This window comes from Macrobrachium rosenbergii, chromosome 3, assembly GCF_040412425.1.
Source record: "Macrobrachium rosenbergii isolate ZJJX-2024 chromosome 3, ASM4041242v1, whole genome shotgun sequence".
Classification (NCBI taxonomy): Eukaryota; Metazoa; Arthropoda; class Malacostraca; order Decapoda; family Palaemonidae; genus Macrobrachium; species Macrobrachium rosenbergii.
In genome coordinates, this window is record NC_089743.1 from 53889692 (window position 1) to 53909691 (window position 20000).

General features: G+C 33.1%; 1 protein-coding gene across 1 annotated transcript in view; it reads right to left on the reverse strand.

The window, feature by feature from the left end:
* The window catches only part of LOC136855681 (corticotropin-releasing factor receptor 1-like), a 383811-nt gene that overhangs the window by 233265 nt on the left and 130546 nt on the right, over window positions 1-20000 (reverse strand). Inside the window, exon 2 of the mRNA XM_067132987.1 lies at window positions 10335-10490. Coding sequence (XP_066989088.1) covers window positions 10335-10488 — 154 coding nt within the window. The 5' untranslated portion in view covers window positions 10489-10490. The remainder of the gene's footprint in view (window positions 1-10334; window positions 10491-20000) is intronic.

Here is a 20000-nt window from a genome sequence, read left to right on the forward strand (position 1 = left end):
ATAAATAACGATACATGGTATTTAGGGATATTTTAAGCCCTAAGTAAGTAGATAAATAACGATACATGGTATTTAGGAATATTTCAAGCCCGAAGTAAGTAGATAAATAACGATACATGGTATTAGGAATAATTCAAGCTCGAAGTAAGTAAATAAATAACGGTATATGGTATTTAGGAATATTTCAAACCCGAGGTAACTAGATAAATAACGATGCATCGTATTTAGGAATATTTCGAGGCAGAAGTAAGTAGATAAATAAAGATGCATAGTATTTAGAAATATTTCAAGCTCGAAGTAAGTAGATAAATAACGATACATGGCATTTAGGAATGTTTCGAACTCGAAGTAAGTAGATAAATAACGATACGTGGTATTTAGGAGTATTCCAAACCTGAACCAAGTAAATAAATAACGATACATGGTATTTATGAATATTTCAAACCCGAACTAAGTAGATAAGTAATGATGCATAGTATTTGGAAATATTTCAAGCTCGAAGTAAGTAGATAAAAAACGATACATGGTATTTAGGAATATTTCAAGCCTAAAAAAAAGTAGATAAATAACGATACATGGTGTTTAGGAATGTTTCGAGCCCGAAATAAGTAGGTAAATAGCATAAGTGTTTTTTCTCTTTTTTATTAGTTCATATACCATGATACCCATGATGAACAAGAGTTATGGTTATAATTATACAGCGCGACTGTCCCCATAATTATTTATACCATTTTTAAAGAGTTTCGCATTATATCATTTTGCATTTGTGCTTTCACTTGCCAAGGACCCTTTGCTATTCTGATGAGGCCTGGCCCTAAAAGAGAAAAAAAGGAAATAGTTAAAAAAATGCACAGAAGTTTCTTCGAACTTCGGAACAATCGAGCCTTTTGTACATCGTATAATCAAGGCTACCGAAAATAGATCTATGTTTCGGTGGTCTCGGTATAATACTGTATGAGCCGTAGCCCAAGAAACTTTAACCACGGCCCGGGGGTGGCCTGGCCTATTTCGTTGCTAGACGTAGGATTATGGCTAACTTTAACCTTAAATAAAATAAAAACTACTGAGGCTAGAGGGCTACAATTTTGTATGCTTGATGATTGGATTGGAGGGTGGATGATCTGATCAACATACCAGTTTGCAGCCCTCTAGACTCAGTATTTTTCAAGATCTGTGGGTGGGCAGAAAAAGTGCGGACAGAAAAACGTGCGTACGGACAGAGAGATCCGGCACAATAGTTTTCTTTTCAGAAAACTACTAAGAGCTAAAAGTAACATCCTCATTATCCAATCAACTTCTGACTGGAGAATGGAATCCACGTAAAGAGATTAATCGATATCAATATATGTTCGTGAGATGAAAGCCATTTTTCCCGCCGGACAATGAAAAAAATTAAAATACTTTAATAGGTTTCCATTATAAAGGAAATTTTATTCAAAACCTGTATTTTTTTTTCTTTTCAGAAAGTCATATTATTAAGATGAGCTGCAGAAAATTTGTGTTTAATGAAAATATATAATATTTTTTCCTTAAGTGTACCTCCTTTCAAAAATATTTTATACGCATTCTTAATTTCCCCGTAGAGGGCTAGTGCCGTCAGCGCACCTCACGGGGTGCACTGCAGACATTTACTAAAGGGTATTTGCTGTCTCCCTTCTGCAAATAGCTGCATTAACTTTTTATTTTTATTACTTTACCTCCATTCTCTCTTCCTTTCCTCACTCTTGTTGTCCAACTTCTCTAAATATTACCCGTTAGTGCAACTGTGGTTTTCTCCCAATTCCACCATTAATTCCTTGTACATCATTTCACTTATTTTCCGGATCTCTTTATCGTTTTTTTCAACCACTCCAACTCCTCTTTTCACTCTCCTGGAGCTGAATGGCCGACAGTGCCCCAGTGCTTGGACTGACAGCCTAACTTTCATAAATCAAATAAGTCATTATATTTTTTAACCTAGCTGACATTAAGGACTGAGAAGCGTATGCTTCGAGGTTAAAGCACACTTTGAAGTTGGTTAGAAATGATATTCATTATTTTCTGAAAATACAATAACCATAATAACGGAGTCACCAAGTGCTTGTTTACATCTGTACGTAAGTAAGTGACGGACTCTATTAATAACGTGAACCATTTACGTCTTTCACCAGTTTTACCATTTTCCAAACCGATGACAAGGATAATGGCTTCCCGTGCCATCAGTGTGATGAATTTGGAAAATTTTCCTTCGGAAAAAATTTCAAGTTATCAAACTTTCCTTCGGTTTGAGTTGTATCTAATGGATTGCGTAAAATAAATTTATCATTGCAGGACTAGCGGGCATTGCAATTTTTCATAAATGAGAATTTTATTTTGCAGGACTAGGGAGCATTGCAATTTTTCATGAATGAGAATTTTATTTTGCAGGACTAGCGAGCATTGCAAGCAACACTATGAGCCATTTTTCATAAATGAGAATTCTATTCCTTGTTAACATTTTAGAAAAATATTATCAGTCAGAATACTGTAAAAGGCACAGAAAGCAACCCACTGAGCCTTTTCCGTTGGGAGCTAATTCTTCTAACATTAATTGAAGAAGACTCATCAGTTTGAAGACAACAACATTACAGGAACCCCAAAAACCCCACTGCTTCATTTTTGTCAAGGGATAGTTCATGTGTTAACATCTTTTTAATAAAAGATATATTTATTGAACTGAGAGGTACTGTGATTAACAACCACCAAGGCACCTTCCATTAAGGGAATATTTTTCTGTATTCTCAGTTTAAGAAGTGTTATTTATTTAATTTCCCTTTTTTTTTTTTTTGAGATGCCATACAGTCTTTTGCTTTTTTTGTGATAACATCAGTCCTCTCGCTACAACCATACGGAATTCCGTAAAGCACGAAAGGAATAATTTATAGGAATTGTTGGGAGTTAAACTTTGTAATGTGCCTTGCATTCGTAAGAATACCCAACGAGTATATCCATTAAAATTAAATGGCACTTTTCTCATGTAAAGTAGGCTTATTAAACAATAAAACATGATCTCAATCTCGATAATTTGGACTTTGCCTTGCGGTAAGTTTGTCTTTAAACTTGCAGCTGGAAAACTACCATGAATCCTTTTTGATAAAAAAGAACTTGAATTCTTACAAATTACAAATAATTATCAGTATAACTAGCAGAGTCTGTGCTGACATTCCCAAAAATCAATGGAGTATTTCTCAAATTGCATTTGTTAAACAAAGCAGGGAAGACAAGTCACATATTTCAAATGCAAGCTCGTTAACGATTCAATAGCAAACAATACACACGGTCCCTCTCTGAAGAACTACTTCGCCTAGCTTAATCCAATTTCTTGCACCCATTTAGTTTTAAAGTGTTCTTCTGACCCTTTCTGTATTTCAGATTAATCCCATTGATCTTTCCCAATGCAAAAGTGGAGCTGACAGTTGCATTAATTAATGTCAGCGGGGCGCTGAAAGACTCATTCCATCGCTAGGTATGAATGCCCTGTTGCCGTATGAATTAATGGCATACGAATGTCAGGGCGCTGAACCTCCCACGTGCCGTGTACGATTTTACATTAATGAGTCTGGACACACACACGCGCATGTTTATATATATATATATATATATATATATATATATATATATATATATATATATATATATATATATATATATATATATATATATATATACATATATATATATATATATATATATATATATATATATATATATATATATATATATATATATATATATATATACAATATATGAACATTATATATATATATATATATATATATATATATATATATATATATATATATATATATATATATATATATATATGAACATTATATATATATATATATATATAATCACCCATGCCCTCTCCATAGATAAGTAGATAGATAGATAGACAGGCATAATATTCATATTGAAACGACTCTCTTCAGTATACAAGCTTTCATAAAACACCAGAGATTCCTCTTTATATTGTTAATTTCATTTCCATTTAATTGTCTTTTCTGAGAATCTGATGGTAATAAAGCATAAAACAGAAGTACTTCAAGAACAAAGGAAGTAATAAAGCTCTTGGAAAAATTCAATCACTGGATTGTAATTTGATTTTAATATATCATTCATCGAAGTATGAAGCAAATTTCTAAGTTTATTACTGAAGGGTAAACAGTAAAGACTGTTTCAGTCCATCTAATGGAAAGACTCTAGGAGTATAATCACCCACAATAAATCTTGGAGAAATGTAAGGCGTAGGCTTTAAAATAATTGCTCAGGTGACACACAAATACCATAAATTTCTCTCTTAAACGTTTTGGGGAACATTTTTCATTTCTTTCTTTAGAGGGAAGATCAATGGTTATTAGAGAATGAAATACGTCCCACGCGTCCAGAGGAGCAAACGTCCACTACTTATGTAGCTGGAACGTTCATTTGATGATTTAATTTGTTCATTTTGACGAGTTAATTTTTTTTTTTTTTTTTTACAAAATCATGTCGATTTCTTTATGTTTTTGCAGAATTGAATAGCATAGAATTGCAGATTACATTGGAATTACAACAGAAGTTAGAGCTGGAACTATAGAGGAAAGGATAAATTAGAGATTTATCTGTTAGCATTCGCTCCACCCCCCAGCCCCCACGCCTCTCTCTCTCTCTCTCTCTCTCTCTCTCTCTCTCTCTCTCTCTCTCTCTCTCTCTCTCTCTCTCTCTCTCGCAACATTTTTTATATTTATCATTGCCATCCACCTTCGATGAAAATAATAACTAAACATCGACGATAAAAGTTCCACCCTTTGTTGATATTTCTAAGCTTATATTCATTACAAAATCACAATCCACGAAATTTCATATTATCTTAAAAAAAATCGTGGATACAATTTGAAAAAAGCAAAATAGCGATATTACAATTATTCTGGCGGTCTTTTCCTTCAGTTATATTGATCAAAACATATTAGCAATAAGTGATCGGTTGAGAATAGGATAAGTTAGGTACACTTGATCTGCTTTCTATTGAAAGATCGTACATGAACTCATCATTAAGTCTCTCAGTCGACAATTCCATTGCTGGTTCGTTATAAATTCCAGGAAGAATCTCATATTTATTTTTTTTTCTTGCAAAGTCTCCCCTCTTTGTGATACTCTCAGCTTAGGTGCTCCCATGATCAGCTTTGAAGCATTTTGTTTCTAATCGTGTTTTTATTTTTGGTGTGAGTTGCATTAAAAAGATTTTGAGTAATTTAGTTGCTATTTTATTATATCTGATTGGAATTGGGCTCCATATGTATACAAAAGTGGAATATGTAGAAAATATGACATTCAAATTCGTTGAAAAGACCACAAATGTTAAATAAATCTTTTTACTCGATCCATACTTCTAGTAATTTAGCTTTAATTACCCTCTTCCATAGAAGGTGGAAAAACTATGTTGTCAGTGCTAAATCCTACACAAGCTATAAAAGTTATATTATACTAAATTCCACAAAATCTGGAAAGCTATATAATTAGCAAGAAATCACGTTCCTAATACCAGCAACGACAAGACCTAATTATGACAAAATCTTTTCATTTCACTGATTATCACCAACATTTTCGGAAAAAAATTAGTAAGGGGGACCTGTAATTTAAGACTTTTCCGACAACATGATAGAAAAGAGAAAATAAATATGTAATCTCTGGAATCATTAAGTATGCTGAAATTTTCATCTAGGAGGACAATTTTTCTCTATGAAAAGAAAGTGCTGGTCACAAATTATGTGATGTCCTGTTTGAATGAATGATGGGCGCTGTTACAGTACAAATCATTTCATGGAACTCACAATTCGGAACAAGTCTAGCAAAAGCAATGCTATCGTTGCCATGGATACAAAATATGACTTGAGAAACATATCAAAATTAGCTGAATGTGGCTTTAGACAAGTACAAAGCGTTGGAGAAAACTTCTATCATTTCAGTGGCAGCAAAAAATTAGAATAAAAACAATCTTTCTGTATTATGAAGCCTTTAAGAGAGGTTCATGCTGCAGAAATCTAAATGAGTTATTTGGATTGTAGCTAGTCAAGAGACAATTACGGTAAACCTTAATGACACTTATTAGTTCGTATGATGTTAAAAGGAAATCCTGATCTAATGCTTAAAAGAGACCTATTATCGTAATTTCGTTCTTTTGATGCTCATTCACTTCTATAATTGTGACTAAGAAAAAAAAAAACGTCTTCCAAACAACAGACACAAAGGATGCTGCCTAAAACTGGCTTTCTCTCGATTGCTCAGATCAAAAGGATTTTGTTGTTTTCCGATTTTCTCTTAAGAATTTTCTATCTTTTTTTCAAGAATTTGCTGCCTGAGTCTGTTCGATAAATAGACACTAATCAATGAAGGCATGTATAAGATGCTTAACAAGGCAAATTATGCTAATATATTTGCACATCTTGAAGATTCCTAAGCGGATTTAACTGTAAGATAATGAACTGTGCTTCTTGTTTATGTCTTTCACATATTCTCTCACGTCATGACCAAGAGTTCACCTATTTCCAAAATTTTCCTTACTTTTTTCGGTCTAATCTTTTTTCAATTCCTTTCCTTGTCACCAGAATTTCATTTTCACAGAGACAGAAAGATAGACAGATAGAAAGACAGATATATGATCATTTAAAAAAATGCATAACACGGTTATCATTCATAGGGGGAGATCCTATTATGCCACCAGCACAAGTAGATGAAAGCATAAGAGTTAATTGTTTTCCCCCTCATCACCCACATAATTACAGTTACTGCCCTTTTCTTGGCAACGTAATTGGCAATTATCTTCTATGAGGAAGAAGACCCGCTGTTTCGCTGTTTTGATCCAGAATATTCAAAACTCTGAAAGGCAAGAAAATCACGGCTGTTTTGAAATCGCATATTTTACCCGAGATGCTCGTTAATTAGAGGACGATAATGACTCGAGCCGTTGGTATGCACTGTTAATTTGATATAAAACCTATCAATGGTGGGATAATGATCGAGTAGCAGCTTGGAAGGTTCGAGTATTGGGTAAGAAAAAGAGGTCAAGCCATAATAGGCTACCTAGAAATAGGAGCACTAAACGGGATATTAGAATGTAATTGATGAATGCTCAGAAGTCAATTAAGGTGAATATTAGTTTATTTACGAACGATAGAGCAGTTTTCCTTTTGAGTTCTCTTTTATTCAAATCCTTAAATAAAAAAAATACATCCTTTCCTATTTTTCTATCCCAGAGAGAGGAGTAAACAAAATGTAGTTCAGACAGTTTTTAGTTTTCTGTAAAAGAAAACTATTGTACCGGCTTTGTCTGTCCATCAGCACTTTTTTCTGTCTGCCCTCTGATCTTAAAAACTACTGAGGCTAGAGGGCTGCCAGTTGGTATTTTGATCATCCGCCCTCCGATCATCAAAGATACCAAATTGCAGCCCTCTAGCCTCAGCAGTTTTTATTTTATTCAAGGTTAAAGTTAGCCATAATCGTGCTTATGGCAACGATATAGGGTAGGCCACCATTGGGCCGTGGTTAAAGTTTCAAGGGACGCGGCTCATACAGCATTGCATTATACCGAGACCACCGAAAGATAGATCTATTTTCGGTAGCCTTGATTATAGCTGTAGCGGCTGTACTGAAAACTTGATTGCGTCGAAGAAACTTCCGCGCATTTTTTTTTTTTTTTTTTTTTTTTTTTTTTTAGGGCACTCAGCCCAAGTTCCTGTGTTTTCTGCTATCTGGGACTTCACGATCCCAGCAGTCGCTTTTAAGCGGATTTACGTTGCTTGCAAGAATTTGTAATGGGTTTCATTCTTCTTCCGGAAACTTTACTTAAATCTATCACCCTTAAGGAACAAACTCCTATCCTCAAATTTTCCTGGTGAGCAAAGGTACGTAAATTCTTTTTTATTAAAAATATCTTAGTAAGTTAATTTTTTTTATTAAAAATATCTGACAAACAAAGGAAATTTCCATTAAATACTTTTTTTATTAGTGTTGTTTGATTTCGAGTTTGCTATACACACATAGACCAGGGATGGTCCAGTTGCTCTTTAAACACCTAACAGGAAATCTGAGAAAGGTTGGCACTGCACTACAGTATGTCAGTATATAAATACTATTTGAATTCATGTGGAGCAATTACCTTATATCTTAAAAAAACTCATTGTCAAGAGCTAATCCATTCCAATTTGTGTGAAAGGCTTATTAACATAATCGATGGAAGATTTTGTCAAAATTGATTCTAGTCTTTCTGTGCTTCATTTACAGCTATCCGCAAACTATTTCAACATCTCCAAAGACGCCTAATTTTGGTCGAGAGAGAGAGAGAGAGAGAGAGAGAGAGAGAGAGAGAGAGAGAGAGAGAGAGAGAGAGAGAGAGAGAGAGAGTCAAATCTGCCACTAGAAGAGCCTGAAGTTCTCAGATTTATTTTCAAAAAGCATTCGTCATTAATCTTAAAATAAATCTTTAAAATGCTGTTAGTACTCTACGAACATCCAAAGACTATGACCAAAATTATAGTTCCGATTTCTGTGCGCGAGGATATGAAAAATTCACTGCACTTATTAATTCAAATTTAAAGTAAAAATGATGTAACGAGTAGTATTTATGAAGTCTTTACATTTCATTATTATGTAGTTTGATGAGTAATTGTGTAGTAATATTAATTACCTCATACTATGAGGACTTTTCAATGAACACAGGATCTGGGCGTTAAAAATGACAGTTTGTTTTCGGTTATCACAGATCTACCTTGTAGAGTTATAATACCGAGAATATGTTTTTGAAAACTTTTATCTTTAAAAAATATTTTTATTGATAATACATTTTTTCCGATTTCTTTTTCTCAACTGAGGTTTGAAGTTGATTAGCGAATGTTACCATTCGCTATGGTTTTGTAACTTTTCTTAGTTATTCATGTTATTTCATCATACAAACTTTACCACAGCATTGGAAAAATTTATCGTTAATGCGGATGGACAGTCCACGTGATTTCTTTGTTCGCCCCCCCACCCTCACCTTTTTTTACGAGGTTGACGTTAATAGCCTACTGTAAGTTTCTAATACTTCATCCTACAGTTTTGAAATACTACACTCCCGAGCAGCAATAAAGAAATTAAGATCCAGATCCAGGCTCGGATACATGAACAAAAACCTACCCAAATGGATTGTGTGCATATTAAATATTCTCATTTTTATTTTAAAATGCCTTCGTTACTTTTCCCGTTTTCCTACAAGCAGTCACAAATAAAATATTTCGAGATTCTTATATTCGAACAAATCGCAATATTAGCAGTTTTGCAGTACATTCGTAATCAAAAACCCACTGGCACCCTATTGTGCCCAGTTTGAAGACCAAAACTCATCTCCTGAATATTTCTTCTTTTTTTTCCTTTTTCTTCGTGAATAAAAAAACAGAATATAAGTCCCTGCTAAACCCACTAAGTTAAGAGATAAATCATCTATGAATAGAAAACATTTTTGTCATCTACTTCATGAAGCAAAAACAGAAAGTGAGCCCAAGCTAAATCCACTAACTTGGAAGATAAATCATCCATGAATTCAAGAATATTTGTCTTCTACCTTTTGAATCCAAAACGGAAAATAAGCCGAAGTTAAATCCACTATCTCAACAGAAGCTTACCTATGAATACCAAAACATTTTTGTCTTCTACTTCTTGAATTAAAATCGGGACGTAAGCCCAAGCTAAATCCACAAACTTAAAAGATAAATCATCTATGAATAAAAAAAAAAAAATTGTCTTCAACTTCTCCTTCTTCAGTCAAAACGGAAAATGAGCCCAAGCTAAATTCACTAATGTAAAAGTATCTTTACATAAAACAATATTTTTGTCTTCTACTTCTTGAATCAAAATCGGAAAATAAAACCAAGCTACTAATATCAAAATATCTTCAAATGAGAAAACATTTTCGTCTTCTACGTCTTGAATCTAAAACGGAAAATAAACTCAAGCTAAATCCACTAACTTAAAAGATAAATTAACTATAAATACAAAACATTTCTGCCTTCTACTTCTTGAATCCAAAAAGGATAATGGGCACAAGCTAAATTCACTAATATGAAAAACAAGCCAAGGCTGAATCCACTAACATAAAATATAAATCATCTGTGAATACAAACACATTTTTGCCTTCTACTTCTCCTTCTTCAATCAAAATCGGAAAATAAGCCCAAGCTAAATTCACTAATACATACGTAAAAAAAACATTTTTGTCTTCTTGAATCCAAATCGGAGAATGAGCTCAAGCTAAATTCACCAATATGAAAGTATATCTTGAAATACAACATTTCTTATCTTACCGTTGAGTGGTTTGTCATTCCAGTGATCCTGCAGACACTTCTGCCCTTCTGGAGACAGAGGCTCTTCGAAAGGCGCGGGCGTCACTTGGGCGGCAGAGGACGCACTCTCACTTTCCATACTCATGACCTCTGGCACTGCTATGACGCTCGCCATAACTGGAAGACGAAAAAACAAAATAAACGAAATCAGTCATGGTGATTTTGGCCTTTATTTGATATTCCTTTAGCTGATATAAAAATTCGGATATCGAATAAACGAGAGTCCCTCTTAGTAAACAATGCAGTTTGTTTTCATTTAAAGTAAATTATTTTTTCATGAGTCCATTTTCATTGGTTCGAAGCAAATGAATCCCTCTTAGTAAACAAACTCTTTATTTTTTTTTTTTTTTAACTTTATCTGGTTTCCCTGTCGCTTATTTAATAATTGGGGTATCGGATAAATGAGGCCCCCTTAGTAAACAATGCAACATTTTTTTTTCTAGATAGGGTCCATTTTCGTTTGTTTGAAGAAAATGAGTCTCCCTTATAAACCAAGCAGGTTTTTTACATTTTTATTTGGTTTCCCTGTGGCTGATATAAAAATTCGGTTATCGAATAAATGAGAGTCCCTCTCAGCAAACACTTTAGATTATTTTTATTTAAAGTGAATTAATTTTTTTTCATGGGTCCAGTTTCATTGGTTTGAAGAAAATGAATCCCCCTTAGTAAAAAAAATTCCATTTTTTACCTTTATTTGGTTTCCCTGTCGCTGATCTAATAACTGGGATATCGGACAAATGAGTCCCCCTTAGTAAACAATGCAGCATTTTTTTAGATAAATTAATTTATTTTTCTTCGTGGGTCCATTTTCATTTTTTTTTTTAAGAAAATGAGTCCCCCTATAAACAAACCAGCTTCTTTTTATATCTTTATTTGGTTTCCCTGTGGGTGATATTAAAATTCGGATATATTTACTAAATGAGTGTTCCCCCTTCATTAGTAAACAAGCAAGTTTTTTTTTTTAGTAAATTAATTTTTTTGTGGGTACATTTTCATTTGTTTGAAGAAGCTGAATTCCCCTTAGTAAACAAACCAACTTTTTTTTTTAATCTTTATTTGGTTCCCTGTGACTAATATAAATATTCGGGTACAGAATAAATGAAAGCCACCCACCCCAAACAATGTAGCTTTTTTATTTAAAGTGAAATTATTCTTTTTTTATGTCCATTTTCATTTGTTTGAAGAAGACGAATTCCCCTTAGTAAACAAACCAGCTTTTTTTCAACCTATGGCTGATATAAAAATTCGGGTACCGAATAAATGAAAGCCTTAGTAAACAATGTAGCTTTTTTATTTAAAATAAATTAATTCTTTTGTGAGCCCATTTTTATTTGTTTGAAGAAAATGACTCCCACTTAGTTAACAAACCAGCTTCTTTTGGTCTTTATTTGGCTTCCCTGTGGCTGATATAAAAATTCAGATATTGAATATACGAGAATCTATCTTGGTAAAAAAGCCAGCTTTTTTCATTCTAAAATAAATTCATTCTTTTCATGGGTCCGTTTTCAATTGTTTGAAGAAAATGATTCCCACCAGGTAAACAAAACAGATTTATTTTATTCGAAGTAATTTTTTCCTACGAGTCCATTTTCATTTGTTTGATGAAAAAGCTGAATTTTTGCAAGCCAGTAAAAAGTGAATTATTCTCGTTTTTTCAGTTTTTGACACCCCTCGAAAATAATACACAAATTGTAATATCTCTTAACTGACTGAAAATAAAATTGTTGAAAGAAAAGTTAATACGTATCGAAAGTAGCATCCCAAGCGGAGAGAAATTATTCATATTTCAACGGAAATTATTTCTCTTCAGCAAGCTTTAATGTTTTGAGGATCCCACATGTTGCAATGGCAACCATTAATTTGACGTATGAGCAGAATATTCTTTCTGACATCAGAAGACGGAGTCCCTGCAGATTCATTCTGCATATGTGTGAATGTGATTAATTTTAATATAAAAAGAAATTCTTTATCTTGTCACGGACCATTGTTCGAGGAACAGAGATTGCTCGTATGCTTACCAAGAGAAATATTTTTTAATATTTCCCAATATTATCACCTGTGGGAACATTTAGAAGGTTTTTCCTACTAAAAGCCATTTGAAGAGTTTCAGAATTCCTTCTGGATATAAGCGCTCTCGTAAAACAATCGTAACAGACCACAATCAACTAAAATCAATTACCCAATGTTTTCTACACCTTCCTCTCTACCTTCTTCCTGAAACTTCCGAACTGCAAACCTTTTTACTCAACTATCGTCTCCATTCTCTCAACATGATCAGACCATCTCAATCATTATGATTATTTTCTGCCAGGCCTAAAATCCTTCTGTTACACCTGACATCAACAACGTCATTTCTTGTAATGAAAATAAGATTCCCTGTCTAGTCAACACATGCAACGTCGTATACAATCACCTCATTGTGCGCTGTGTGTATGTGTGTGTGTGTGTGCGTTGTATGTTTTCGATATGCGATGTTAGTATGCACCTATACATGTGAAACATGTACAGATTTAGGCGTTCATTGATAGAGGGGTTTTTCAGAGAGAGAGAGAGAGAGAGAGAGAGAGAGAGAGAGAGAGATTACTTTCCAGTTGTAAACGATATTTTTCTCATCCATTTTTGGTGTGCTTGACGTAATTAGTGCCATTGGTTGTCTACAAAAATGTTATGAATGATTGCAATTAGAATTTAGTTATGACCGAAATTGCTATATATATATATATATATATATATATATATATATATATATATATTATATATATATATATATATATATATATATATATATATATATATATATATATATATATATATATATATATATATGTATATATATATATATATATATATATATATATATATATATATATATATATATATGTATATATATATATATATATATATATATATATATATATATATATATATATATATATATATATATGTATATATATATATATATATATATATATATATATATATATATATATATATATATATATATATATATATATATATATATATATATATATATGTGTGTGTGTGTATATATATAATATATATATACATATATATATATATATATATATATATATATATATATATATATATATATATATATATATATATATATATATATATATATATATATATATATATATATATATATATATATATATATATATATATATATATTATATATAAACAAGTAAATATGACACGGAGGTATACATAAAGGCGACGAACGTGGGGCGTTGCCTTGATGGGAGAGGTGAGTGCCCAGGGCACATAAACGGTCATATGTCCGATCATATGTGCGTCGGGCCTTCACCCACTGTACCACGTGGAAAGCGACACACGCGGAGCTGTACAGAATACAACAGCTGCTCGCAAACAACGGATTTGAAGATAAAATGATAAAATACGCAAGATTCTTTTTTTTTTACCGCCTCTACCAACAAAACAACGCAACAGAACAACATAAAAAGGGGATAGGACAAGTGATAACAATACTTTACCAGACTAATCTTTACAACGAACACAACAACAGCAGCAGCATCACCAAGAAAATGATTAAGAAGGGAGTCAAACCACGAGGCCCCTACACCAACATAAACATACGGTTATGTTGTAAGACCAACCTATTGGCATCCTTGTAATGAAAAAACAGCACCTGAGGACCCGCGCCGAAGAAGATGATTACCAATGTGGTTCATGAAATTATTTGCCCCGAGGAGGAAAGCAAACCTTCCAGAGAAAGCTACATCGGTAGGACATCAACTACACTTAGACGAAGATTAATTGCGCACAGAAACACGGGAGCCATCTTTCAACGCTACGCAGACAAGCACGACAAGAAACCATCGTTACATGAACTGACAGACAACACCAGAACAAAATACAAATGCCATACACATCAGGACATGACAGTAACAGAAGCTGTGTGTATAACAACGAACAAGCCCACGCTAAACGTCCAGATGGAAGCAGACAGGGCCCTACCCTTTCACTGTCCCAGGGATTGGAGACAGGGTCAAGGTCATCGGCAAAGCAATCCCCGCCTAAACACCACAGACGTAGAAATTATTAATTTTATTAGTAATATATAAGAAGTAGAAGTAGAATGTCAAACTAATACAATAATGCACAGTAGTCACACTATGCAATAAGATATTATGTAAATGTACTGTAAATAATTAACCACATGCTAGTAAACTAAGCATTGTAAATAAAAGTAATAGCAACCGGCCCCCCACAATCCCAAACTGCCGTCCTCTTGGAACTATGAATAGAATGGAGGATGTTATTGTGCCTTAGTTCTTGCTTGACAAAGCCTGCGACACGGGCGAAACGGACCGTAGCAAGTGAAATAAAAGGGAACCACACCCCGACTGTGCGTCCTTATCCAGAATTTTGAAGAAAGGTTGAAAGCGGAAGTGAGAAAATATGAAAAAGTCAGTATCAAAGAAGTCAATGCCACAAAGGCGATCGCCATAACAACAAACATATATATATATATATATATATATATATATATATATATATATATATATATATATATATATATATATATATATATATATATATATATATATATATATATATATATATATATATATATATATATATATATATATATATATATATATATATATATATATATATATATATATATATATATATATATATATATATATATATATATACATATATATATACATATATATATACATATATATATACATATATATATATATATATATATATATATATATATATATATATATATATATATATATATATATATATATATATATATATATATATATATATATATATATATATATATATATATTAACGCATCCAACTGACATTATAGTCAAAAGGTGAAGCAAAGGAACAGCAGTACGTATTAATCCCCATACGTCAGCATAATTTCTTTCTTTTGAAAGTCTTGACAGAAATAGTGGCTTGAACGACTGACAGCCGTCAGCAACTAAGACGCTGACTGGAAGTTCTGTCAAAACCTTTCAGATGTGATCGCTCCCGAGAAAATTGTTATACGAAGAAATACGCAAAAAGAAATAAACGATGAAAAAATAAGATCAAAGCAGTACCAGTCTGTTGCTTTGAAGTCTGGTTTCCATTTCCTTTCAAAATGTCAACACCTTTCTCTTGTTGTTTTTTTTGCCATTTTAAATGATTTTAATTGTTCTTCGCATGAGTTACACGTTTCAGGGCTCCTGTTCTATGTTCTTGTCCCGTGGGAACTTTGTGTTAATTCTACACCAAATATAAGTCTATATCTTAAAATAAGTAGATTACAAACATATAATTAATTTGCTCTAGCTATTTAAAGAGAAAAATTTAATATGACCCAAGGCACCAACCTAGTTTTCAAGCGTATAATGTTGATTCGAATTAAGTTAAAACCTTCATTGAGACATCCAGTTACGTGTGCTTTAGAATAAGAATCTGATTTTGCGCCATAAAACGGTATGCAAAAGCAAATCTACCATGGACATTTATATGAAGGGCATATCAGTGTCGCCAGACTATGAACTTCTTTGTAATGTTTTCATAAACATTTGATCTGTTGGAAATAAGGATGATTTAACTTAGAGACAGAATACCGATCTACTAATTTCGTCTTTTAAATCATGTCCAATAATAAGAAAATGGTCGCAATGATGCGTAAGACAGTATTGCTTATCTGAACAAGAATATATAGGGTGAAGTTGACGCAACACTCTCGCTCATAGCTCATCATTTCTTCTTCATGGATCTGATTGTTATGGGCCCTGATCCCTGTCTTTGCTGTTTCAGGGAGCTCGTTTTAATGGCTAATATTTCCTTCTCTTTCCAGGAGGTTGTGCTGTTGGTGACTTTTATATGGAGAGGGCTGGAGAGGAGGATTCTTTATTTGTTCATTGTTTGCATACATTTGATTTCAGGACTTGGAACTGGAAAATAAAATCTAGGCCAAATGCTAAGCGCTCGGACCTATGAGGTCATTCAGCGCAGAAAATAATGCTGAAACAATCGCAAGGAGAGGGTGCGTAGTAAGATGGATGAAAGAGAATATGAATGGAGGGACAGTGAAAGGAGTGGAAGGGGTTTCAGCTAGGGGCCGAAGGGAAGCGGCAAAGAACTTAAAGTAATGCCTACAGTGCACCGCCTAAGGTGCACTGACGCCACTAACCCCCTATGGCAGTGAGTCTCAAACTGGGTGCCGCAAGATTGTCATGAATTTTGTTTGGCTAGATCATCTCATTTAACATTTGTAAAAAAAAAAAAAAAGGTTGCAGAAGTCTTCATATACTTATTATCAGTGTGTCTACTCTAATATATATATATGTATATATATATATATATATATATATATATATATATATATATATATATATATATATATATATATATATATATATATATATATATGCTTAAAGGTGATCATCATGTTTGCCTGCATTCATAATGCTATAGTTTATCTAATTCTTCTGATATGGTCTTTGTTTGTACAGTATATTTCTGCATGTAAGGTGTGCTGATTTTGGTTTGAGTAATGATAATAATTTTATTCATTAAATAAGAAGTTTATTCATGCGATATGGTGGGAGGGTGAAGAAGCGGTGCCACGGTAAAGATTACATTGGTTGGGGTGCCACCACTAAAAAAGATAGTGAACCATTAGGGTATGCTATAATGGTATCAAAGGTTGAATTCTAACATCGCAAGAAAGGCTGTAGAATAACGATTATAAATAGTTGCTGATATTAGCTACAGAACTGGCCAGTCATTATGTGTTGGCGTTTTCACACGTGTAACAAATCTGTCCCTCGCTATCTAACACTGAAGTACTTATATCTTTTCGTTACTGGAATCAAAGTAAGTATAAAAACTGAACTATCCGTAAAGATTGTGGAGAATTTTCAGTGGATTTTACGAGCCTCTTTTAATGCGGAGTTGGAAAACAAGAAAAATATCTCTAGAATGTTCCCACAGACATTGAGTAAACGAATATCATTTGTTTTATAGGGAACCAACAAACGATGGCATGAGAGAGAGGTTGATTCATTTGATAATACTGTATAAATATATGCCTTAAGAAACGCATTGTCATGTGTCAGATTGAAATGGCAGTAAATCAAACCGATTAAGGTGAATTAAAAAAATGAAACTTGGCAGATTCTTCTAATTCCAAGTACTTAACTTTTCATTTTGCAGGTTGAAAAGGTTTGCTCTTTTATACAGCACACGTTTCAAATATTGTGAAAATAAGCAATTTATTTTGACACAATTATGAAAGATGTTAAGGCCAAAGAATAAATAAATTATGCAGAATTTACTGGCCCAAATCCAAATAAAAGTATAAATAAGTAAATAAAAGCATATTACTCTTTGAAGACTTATTTCTTGCACATGATTTTTTTTTTATTCTCTACTAATAACGCTTAATCTCTTTCCTTTTAACTTTGATCTACAGTATACATATTCTTCATTGCGTGACCTTGTGGTATTAATATGCCATTTTCTGAATAATGTCCTCACTTGAACCTTCCAACGTTGCTAAAAATGTGATAAAAAAACTTTTATTTATTTTCTCATGTGAAGAGGCATTAAGAGAAGCAGAATGATTTGTTCGTTTACAACGTGTAAAGGAACCCCTGCAACCAGCCTTGCGGCTTCCTTCTGAGTAAAAGGGGCAATAAAAACGAGAGTTATCTATTATGATGTATCAAAAGCAAATGAAATAAAAACGTGAAAAATCATAGTAATTTCGCTCAAAGGGAGCATCAGGCAAAGTACCTTTTTCAATAAGAGTTTCTCCACACTGATTTATCTGGGTATTCAAGCCTCTTGAATACTTCCTTAGTGAAGGAAAGTTGCTAAAAATGATTTTTGCCTCGGGGGTATTTCGAGGCTTGTATTTCAAAGGTTATATTTTCAAAGGTTGTATTTTCAAAGCTTGTGCCTTGACAGTTACAAGCACGGGTTTTGAAAGCCTCATGCTCCAAGATCGGTGCCACACAGCACTCGACGGTATAATAATGCAAGAAAATCATCTTCCAGGAAAAATATTCGGTGCTGGTGACCATTAGCCGAATATCTCGAGTCACTGTATTGACCTGAGAAATCATACGTTAAAAGGCCTTTATATGAAGACCCACGACATAAGCCCTAATAAAGATGGCGTCTGAATAAACAGGTAAAAAATGCGCCAAAGTTTCTTCGGTGCAATCGAGTTTTTTGCACAGCCGCTACAGCATATAATCAAAGCCACCGAAAAGAGATCTATCTTTCGGTGGTCTCGGTATAATGCTTTATGAGCAGCGGCCCATGAAACTTTGACCACGGCCCTGTGGTGGTCTATCCTATATCGTTGCCAGAAGCACGATTATGGCTAACTTTAACCTTATATAAAATAAAAACCACTGAGGCTAGAGGGCTGCAATTTGGTATCTTTGATGATTGGAGAGTGGATGATCGACATCCCAAAATGCAGCCCTCTAGCCTCAGTAGTTTTTAAGATCTGGGGGCAGAAAGAAAAAGTGCGGGCAGAGAAATGTGCAGACAGAAAAAATGCAGACAGAAAAAGTGCGGACAGAAAAAAGTGCTGGCGGACAGACAAAGCCGTCACAATAGTTTTCTTTTACAGAAAACTAAAAATGAAATTAGCATTAGCTGGAAAAACACATGATAAAAAACAAACTATTCATTTCTTTGCTCATTTGTTTCTTTTTTTCTTTCTTAACTGAGATGTTTTTGCATCTTAAACGGCCCACGTCGTACAACGTTAGCAACAGTTTCTATTTTTATTTCTGGATATTGTCCTTTTACCCATGTTGCAAAGCCTATGGGTTATGTAGGATTACTGGGTCATATTCAAACAAAACTAACCACTGTTACGTGGGTCATTTGGCTAATTAAGTTAATTTATAATACCTTGGATTTGTATAGCCTTGCTTTACCTAAGGCTTACGTAATCCTGTCAATTAAGGCTAAAAAGTTAACAAAAAAAAAAGATAGATAATAACAAATATAATTATATTAGGTAGCCAGTTGAGACTAGAGTTACTGAATATAGAGATTTATTCTGAACCACCTGAATTAAATCAACAACATTATTCAAAAGAACTAGTTTCTACAAAGTAAAATAAAAGTGTGAACTGATGCCTTATGGGAGTTAACAACAGTTCCGACTTAGTCCCACTTCGCACATAAAATATTTCAACCATAATATTTCTAATGATAAAAATTTCAATGCATCAGCCATGCAGAACAAATTATATTTTTTCATGAAAACTAACCATTTCGTCATAAAGATAATTCTTTAACCTTAAAAATTAGATCAGCCATTCATCTTTGGTAATGATAATAATAATAATAATAATAATAATAATAATAATAATAATAATAATAATAATAATAATAATAATAATAATAATAATAATAATAATTATAATAATAATAAAGGAGACCTTCTATGAGGGCAGTTGCATTAAAGATTATAGCTGTTTCCAAGGCATTTATTTTCTACAGAGTTTTCTCTGTTCTTATTATCTCTTTTTCATCAGCATGTAGCTGGTAAATCAGGTTTCCCAAGGACATACAAAGATTTCTGTC